This window comes from Gadus macrocephalus, chromosome 2, assembly GCF_031168955.1.
Source record: "Gadus macrocephalus chromosome 2, ASM3116895v1".
In the NCBI taxonomy this organism is placed as follows: domain Eukaryota; kingdom Metazoa; phylum Chordata; class Actinopteri; order Gadiformes; family Gadidae; genus Gadus; species Gadus macrocephalus.
The window spans coordinates 4,366,170-4,374,909 of NC_082383.1; the positions used below are offsets into that span (position 1 = coordinate 4,366,170).

An 8,740-nucleotide genomic window follows, 5' to 3' on the forward strand; every position below is an offset into this window, starting at 1 on the left:
CGTGTCCACGTGCCAAGTTATCCTTTGTATCTTAAAAATAAGGACAGCTGGCACAATGAGCCAGTTTTTGCTACACGTTCTTCCTGTGAGATTCATGCCGTCCAATATTGCCAGTGTTATTCTGAGACGGTCCAGCACCAAGCGCGCCATTGCAAAAGGACACATTACTTTTCACAGCCCTTTGGCCAGCTTGTGCAGTCTTTGATGAGCCATCGAGTGTCTTTCCTTTGCTCCACGTGAAGAAACACTCTGAGCCATTACAGGTCATACCTCACTTAACTCCATATAACAGAGTAAAGGAGACACCTCGCCTGCACTCTTTGTATAATCACTGCGTTGGGTTAGATTTTGCTTGTCCCACTGGGACTCTGCAGGGAGCCGTCGCAGCCCGGTGTGTTAATTACAGCCTTCTCTCAACCCTCGCACGTCTCTAATGGAGAGCGTCTGAGTAGCTGTGACCTTCCTCCATCTATGGGCTCCTCCCTGACTCTCAACACATAGACGGCACCCTGCCGGGGCCTTTCGCTGCTAATTTAGCGCGAGAGAAAAGGCATGCTAATGGTGAGTGGGCGGGAGGATGTATAAATACGGGTTATGCGACTAAAGGGATGATGATGGAGAGGTGTGCGGAACGCTGTTCTGAACAAAGAGGAGGAGAACAGGGACGGCCATTATGGGTTAATACCCGGTGAACCCGTGAAAGAAGGCCAGCAAGAAGATGCGAAGAACAGTTCTGCATGTCTTTGGCAATTTGTTGTGCTGCGGTAACTGTTGAAAAAATACAAATAGGGAAATGATACAAACAGATTGTGCCCGTGTAGGTGTGTGCGTATGTGTGTCGGCGCGGTTGCTGTGCAGGAAGCCAGCTGGAGCCAGCTCTGCACCAGGTACATGAAGTCAAGGGCAGGCTGTGAGACGAGGCTGAGACGAGGCTGAGACAAGGCTGAGACAAGGCTGATAGACGAGGCTGTGAGAAAAAGCTGTAAGACTAGCTTCTGAAACAAGGCTGAGACGAGGCTGAGAGGAGGCTGAGACGAGGCTGAGACGAGGCTGAGGGGAGGCTGAGTTGAGGCTGAGAAAAGGCTGTGAGACGAGGCTGTGAGACGAGGCTGAGTCGAGGCTGAGACGAGGCTGAGAGGCGAGACTGTGACGAGGCTGTTTGACGAGGCTGTGAGGCGAGGCTGAGTTGAGGCTGAGACGAGGCTGAGACAAGGCTGAGTCGAGGCTGAGAGACGAGACTGTGACAAGGCTGTTTGACGAGGCTGAGACGAGGCTTAGTCGAGGCTGAGAGACGAGACTGTGACGAGGCTGTTTGACGAGGCTGTGAGACGAGGCTGAGTCGAGGCTGAGACGAGGCTGAGAGACGAGAATGTGACGAGGCTGTTTGACGAGGCTGTGAGTCGAGGCTGAGACGAGGCTGAGAGACAAGAATGTGACGAGGCTGAGAGACAAGAATGTGACAAGGCTGTTTGACGAGGCTGTGAGTCGAGGCTGATACGAGGCTGAGGCGATGTTCTGAAACGAGGCTGCTAGACGAGGTTGTATAATAGATTTGAGATTTGGCTGAGATTAGGCTGAGATCTATAAAAGCACTGGGGGAGACATGCTGGGCAATATTGTTCATGCGAGGGACCAGGTGAATGTCTGTGTGTGAGAGACAAGGTAATGACCTGCGATGATGTCTGACATCAAACCTGGGAGGAGAGGATAACCTGTGGGGTCTATTTTTTAAGCATAATGTTTATTCTTCATCCACAGTCCCAATTAAACTGTCCTTTCTTTTATGTTGCACCCATATGGTCTTTAGTTCCTGTGACATTTAACTCACGACTGTGTAATAGGTAGGCAGCCCATATTTCACAGAGACAGATGTAGCTGGAAATTAAGGTTTGCATTTTTATGTTTCTAGTTTTGGAACACAATCTCTGTGTATATAGAGCTCAGAAAGTTGCTGTCGAACGACACAATCCCAGCATGCATCTGTCTGTGATGGCTGTCGGGGTCACGTTGTCAGAACAAGTCAAGCGGGAGACTGAAAGAAAAAAATATATCATTTGATCCATCTATTCAGAATGGCTGACTGAGAGTCCCCCCTCCCCCCCACACACACACACGACACACACACACACACACGATAGCTTGAAAGTGACAGTTCGACAACTCTGTGGGTGTTTGAGTGTGTGTGTGTGTGTGTGTGTGTGTGTGTGTGTGTGTGTGTGTGTGTGTGTGAGTGTGTGAGTGTGTGTGTGTGTGTGTGTGTGTGTGTGTGTGTGTGTGTGTGTGTGTGTGTGTGTGTGTGTGTGTGTGTGTGTGTGTGTGTGTGTGTGTGTGTAAGTGCATGACCTTGGTAGTAGAAGTACAACGATTCTTTGCAAAAGCAAAAGCTCATCTTAAAAATAAAAAATAAAACGTTACATAAAAGTCAAAGTAGTGCTCTACAAATGACAAAGTGGTTCCGTATTGAGATAGATAGATAGTTAGAACGAACATCACTTTCAGGGGGAGAAGCACTTATTTTGAATCATCTGCTGCTCGGCCACATAACGGAGGCGAGCCCACGGACTGAATACTTAAAAGGACGCTCAAAGAGTTGATTATATGCCAATGCCTCCACCACGGCTGGCAGGGCAAACGACAGACCAACAGTGAATAACCCGGGAGATTACCTCATGACGTCTGGAGCCCGGAAAACGGCATCCAAAGAATATTTAAAGTGATTGCAAACCAGAGATGGTAATGTGAGCCAGAACAAGAGCTTGGATCTCTGGAACATTCCGGACGGCCATCCTACAGCGTTGAGAATCGTCTCTGCTCAACGGCACCTCGAGGCTCGAGGAGCAGACAACGCAGGGTGGAGGAACAGGAAGGCATAACAACTTTGGTGCCTGTGTTTCTCCTTCATCTCAATTAAACATCCATTAACAACACTTACCCGTAACCCTACGAGTGACACCACACCTGTTGGTCTTCTCGAATTAACGTGCGGGAAAGGATAGTAGGTATATGGGAGAGAACATTGCAGAAGAGAATCAACAAAACGGAAAGAGAATCACACTTGTCCTTGAAAGATCCCCATCTGGCAGTCAGCAGTCCTGTTAGGCACACGACGGGAAAGTGCAAGACAGATATCTTTCAAGGGCAGAGAGTGTTTTATTCTTCCTGCCCACACGCAGGTCTGAATTCACCTTGGCCATACGGGGGCCATCCTTTATCTTTTACTATGCAGAGTTTGTGGTAAGCATTCACTCTTCAGGGTGAGTGAGAACCCGAAGTTCCTTCTCATTCCTGACCTCGTTGGAGGTCAGTGAACTGCAGCCTGCTGGAGTTTGCACATTGAAAGCACCGGAGTGCGAGCACACTCGCCTTGTAATACAAAGTAACTACACAATACAAACCACTAATACTTAGTATTAGTGGATTAGTGGTACAAACTGCTTAAGCTAGCTCTTACTTGTATACTAGGGCACTCGCGAAAGTGCTTGGATGTGGCTTCCTTCCTTTTTCCCTGCAGAACCGTCCCGATTTAAATAGAACGGAAACAAGCCCGAGGCTGGATACCTCAGAGTACCCAGAGGAGGGGAGAGGGAAGGTCTTATGGATTAACAAAGATTCCAACCTGTTCATATATTCACAGTTAAATTGAGATATGCATGAAAATCCCTACTTCAGCTAACGCTAGTGCTTAGGGGGCCAAAGTAGGAGTGGGAACATGCAGACATGTCCCCCTCATCCCCACTCTGAGAGCGAGGCCGTTGGCATCAGAAATGACAGTCCTTCCTCGGAGAGGCTCCATTGCTATCCCTCTATATAGGTGGCGTCTGATAGTTACATGTAAAGTTATGCATTCAAAGCAGCAAGCAAAGTCTTCCAAAGTCACTGGGACTAATATGAACGCAGGGGGTGGAGGAGTAATATTTCTCGCGGCAGTGAAAGTATTTCAAACTTTTTGAAGTAATAAAAATATAATTATGGAACTATTTAGCCTGGAATAAAGACGATAAGCCAATTCCCCCGCCTGGGATTTAGGGAAAAACGGCGGAGAAAGAAAATGTCTCTGATGTCCACTATTCTAGCTAGCAGTCCACACATGGTATACTGTCTGGGAATTGCTGCTTTACAATAACTCAAACAGTGAACCATGTGCACTGCATTATGCCTAGACCAACCTCGTACAAAATCTGGGCGGTTCTGTTGCAGGCTTGATCATGATAAGGTTGTAGCGCACGCAAGACACAAACTCAGACTGGTGTTTCAGAAGAGAGAGACATTTCATCAAACACATGCAGTATGATCGCATCGCTAAGTCAACGCTCAAGGCAATATTGAACAGCCTCTCACATTTCGGATGTCTTATCGCTAATTTAGTTTGGTGTTTACGGAAACATAAAAAGCGGAACTGATTCACAATGTAATCAATCGCTTTCTACGGACCAATGGAGGCAGTATTGGTGCACGGGTGGTCAAGGGATTCCTTCATTCGTAGCGTTGGACTGGGGCTCCTGCTGTCACGGGACTCTGGGCCACAACATTCATCATCCTGGAGAAGCCAGCACCAGTAGATCAGAGCCAGACGTAAGAGCCAGTAGCTTGTTCTCTTTATCTGACGCCGGGGGGAAATGAAATATTTTGAAGGCAGGCAGCATTCAGGAATTCAGGTGAAATACTGCAAATGCCGAGCGTTGAATAATTGAACGATCCTAAAGCGATCAGAGCTATTCATATTCGACTGACTCTAGAATGTGATCTATTGTCGAAACCAGTTGTGCTGTTAAATAACAACATTCAGCAAGGTCTGGTGAAGAAAGAAAAATAGTTTGTCTGGCAGAGAGCTGCTGGTACATTGGTATTGCTGTGTGTGTGTTGAATGTGGAACAAGCAAGAGACGACAGAAAACCTACCCGCGTGTTGTCGAAAGATGTTTTGTTGGTGACGTCGTACAGCAACAGCAGAGCTGAGATGAAGGGGACAAGATGAAGATCAGGAGACAAGAGTAATTATTACAATCTCACAATTGTACCTTTTAAAAATCTAAATGGGACTATTATGGAAATGAAGATACATTGCCATCATATTATTCTTTGTTATTTATACATCAAGTGTTGATTAGTGAATGTGAGACCATGAGAAGTTGGGTCCAGTATAAGCACAAACTAGATCAGAATAGGGTGGCCATTATTCTCCTTCTAGGTAGCCTGCATTGGTGCGGGTTTTTCAAGAGGGTTTGGTTTGTACTGGGGTCGGTGATTGTGCGGTGGATTGTCCCGTGAACGATGAGACTGATTCCCAATTATTGCTCCACTCTTCCTTAAGCAGTCTCTCTCTCTCTCTCTCTCTCTCTCTCTCTCTCTCTCTCTCTTGAGCAGACAAACAGCATGACGTAGGGGTCTGAATGATTCTATTAATTCATCCATACTTGTATTTGTTGGGGAGTATACAAGAATACTAAACGTACTATACAAATGTTTCAATTATCTAAAACGTGTAAACATGAAACTGCTATGCACCAGAACTAATCAAAAAACAGAGCTTGCAAAAAAAATGTCCTTTCCCGTCCCTGCACTGCAAATATGCACTTTGAGTGTTACGTAAGTAACCACAAATGATCCAGAATCCTGAATTATACATTCTAGATGATATAACATACATCCCCGGCGAGATCGTTCCATGCCCCCGTGCCAACAGCGTGGCTCAGAAGCTCAAAGAGAGTCTCCATTTAGAATCAAAGGGAACACAAAGCTAAATAAAGACCCACTCCCATCTCCGCCGGAGTGAGGTAGGGGGGGACAGAGGTGCGAATGAACCTGGGATAGAGCAGCTCACAGAGAGGGAGCGCAGAGAGGATTGTCATCAGGGGGAACGGTAGAGAGGGAGGGAGAGAAGAAAGGGGAGGGCGGGGGCGACGACAACCACAACAAAGGAGGCTGGATCCGAATGAGTATCTACTGGTGCATGGAGGGGGAGGGAGGGATCAAACGGAATTCAATCAAGAGGAGGTGGAGGAGGTGGAGGAGGAGGAGGAGGAGGAGGAGATAGAGGAGGAGATAGAGGAGGAGGAGAAAGAGGAGGAGGAGGAGGAGATAGAGGAGGAGGAGGAGGAGGAAGAGGAGGAGGAGATAGAGGAGGAGGAGGAGGAGATAAAGGAGGAGGAGGAGATAGAGGAGGAGGAGGAGGAGGAGGAGATAGAGGGAATAGAAACGTATCCACTGTGGATACGTTTCTTTCTGTGAGGTTCTTTATATTATATCTTGCACGATTGAAGATGAAAGGTTGTTTGGGACAACTGGCAACCAGCACATCTCCTCCCCTGAATGACTTTTCATACATTTGAGTCAGAAAAGAACACAACACACTGGATGCTTTATGTGGGATACTTTGATATGAATTGATATATTCTAATAATAAGGTGCACACAATACACAATGCAATAAACCCAATGCTGGTCACTACAGCCTTTATATCGCACACACACACACACACACACACACACACACACACACACACACACACACACACACACACACTCCAACACAAACACACACACACACATACATCATGTATCCTTTGGCATCTAAAAGAATCCTCTCTACAGCTCACGGCCCTTCAAACATGAGGTCTACAGACTAATGGCCCAGCCTCCCACACAGAGAGGCACTCAGCACTATCTCTACCCCTACACTGTGTCTGCCTGCATAGCCTGTCTGTCTGCATAGTCTGTCTGTCCGCATAGCCCGTCTTCAATCTATAGCCTGTTTGTTTGCATACCGTGTCTGTCTGCATACCCTGTCTGTCTGCATAGCCTTTCTGTCTGCTCAGCCTATCTTCACTGCAAAGCCTGTCTTCACTGCGTAGCCTGTCTCTCTGCATGGCCTGTCTTTCTGCGTAGCGTGTCTTCACTACATAGGCTGTCATAATTGCAGTGCCTGTCTGTCTGCATATCCTGTCTGTCTGCATAGCCCGTCTGTCTGCATAGCCTGTCTTCACTGCATAGCCTGTCTGTCTGCATAGCCCGTCTGTCTGCATAGCCCGTCTGTCTGCATAGCCCGTCTGTCTGCATAGCCTGTCTGTCTGCATAGCCTGTCTTCACTGCATAGCCTGTCTTCACTGCATAGCCTGTCTGTCTGCATAGCCTGTCTGTCTGCATAGCCTGTCTGTCTGCTCAGCCTGTCTTCACTGCATAGCCTGTCTGTCCACCAGTCTGTTTCAGTGTGGCGCTCCAGCCCTCTCCATGTTCTCAGCATGAGGGCCCACCCGACCCAGCTCCCCTCCCCACGCTGGGCCCTGCCGTTGCAGATTGTGTGTGGTTGTTGTTGCTCCCGGGCGCATCCCCGTTGTCATTTGTTAGGTGGTGATGGCTGTCGGCTTATGTTTCACTTTCATCGCTTTGTTTGAGACCCTCTGTGTGTCTCCCCCCCCACTTCTGTTGTCTCCGACGTGAAGAGCGATCCCGATGAGTTTGGAAGGTGAAACAGAGTCTTCTTCACATAAGTCACATGGCAGCGCGGCATTCCCCGTGTGCAAGTGCCATCCCATGTGAGCCATTTACGGTTCGAGCATCACTTGATATACATAACAGCCATGCGACCGTTCTATTGGCTGATGGGACTGCAGGGAACCCAAGCACGTTCTCAGAGCCTTGTGAAGCACACACACATGCACACGCACACATGCACACACACTGACCCACACCCTCAACACACACACACACACACACACACACACACACACACACACACACACACACACACACACACACACACACACACACACACTGCTATGTTTACTTTTTTTCTGTAACTCCATTGAGCAAAGGTGTACAAGAGGTGGACAGCGAATCACATAGCACATTAGAATCACAGAACAGCCGAAACATTCGGAAAGAGAGAAATAAAGAAAGTTTTCCTTCAACGTTGTCTTGGACCAGATAAAGTCCACCTGTTGTTTTGAATGGTGTTGGTTTGGGAAGCCACGTTCCTCTGTGCAAGAAGTCTACCTTCATGGCAATCAGAGGGTCAGAGTGTTGAAAAATAAGGAATTGTTTGGCAATGGGTTTAAAATGGGAAGAGATTGTATATGTGTTACAAATTGAAGTTGACAGTGTGTATATGTGACTCAGACTGATTGTGGACTGTGGATCGATAAGAGTGTTTGGCTTGGGATAAATACACAGTGTGATTTTATGTATTATGAGACAAATGCTGACCAATTTTCTTATCTAATGGTACGTTAGATAAGCAAATGGGTAGATGTGTGTAAACACGCCTAACAATGTCCAGACTGTAAAACATGAGCTGCACATCTTTTGTTAAAGTCTAGAAAAGTATTTGAACTGTTGCAAAGCAACTATGGAATCCACATCTATCAACACCTATTTACAGACTCTACACCAAGGCCCCAAAAGTGCCAAACCAAGTTGGTTGCTTTTTCTTGTGTTTCAATTCTTTTTATTTATTTATTTTTTATGCTTTATTCATGAAGAGTTAGACAGGAAGGTATGGGAGGGTAGAGGGGAGGACATATATCAAAGGACCACGGGCAGGAATCAAACCCGGGTCGCCGTGCTAAGGACTAAGACTTGCGTTGAGACTTGCGTTTCAATTCTATCTACTCCGACATGGTTGAGAGTTGATGTGTCTGGTTGAAGCTAGGATCGGCTATGTGAAGGAACCAGCCGGAGTAAGCTAGATTTGAAAGTACCCAACAGAAGAAATATATACCTATACGCAAATATAGAAAAATGGAT

General features: G+C 47.0%; 2 protein-coding genes across 2 annotated transcripts in view; both read right to left on the reverse strand.

The window, feature by feature from the left end:
* LOC132475672 (somatostatin receptor type 2-like) overlaps window positions 1–8,740 on the reverse strand; it is a 317,638-nt gene that overhangs the window by 191,882 nt on the left and 117,016 nt on the right. The window lies entirely within an intron of this gene.
* LOC132475510 (ras-related protein Rab-26-like) overlaps window positions 1–8,740 on the reverse strand; it is a 35,309-nt gene that overhangs the window by 11,184 nt on the left and 15,385 nt on the right. Inside the window, exon 5 of the mRNA XM_060076673.1 lies at window positions 4,899–4,951. Within this exon, the coding sequence (XP_059932656.1) occupies window positions 4,899–4,951 (53 nt within the window). The remainder of the gene's footprint in view (window positions 1–4,898; window positions 4,952–8,740) is intronic.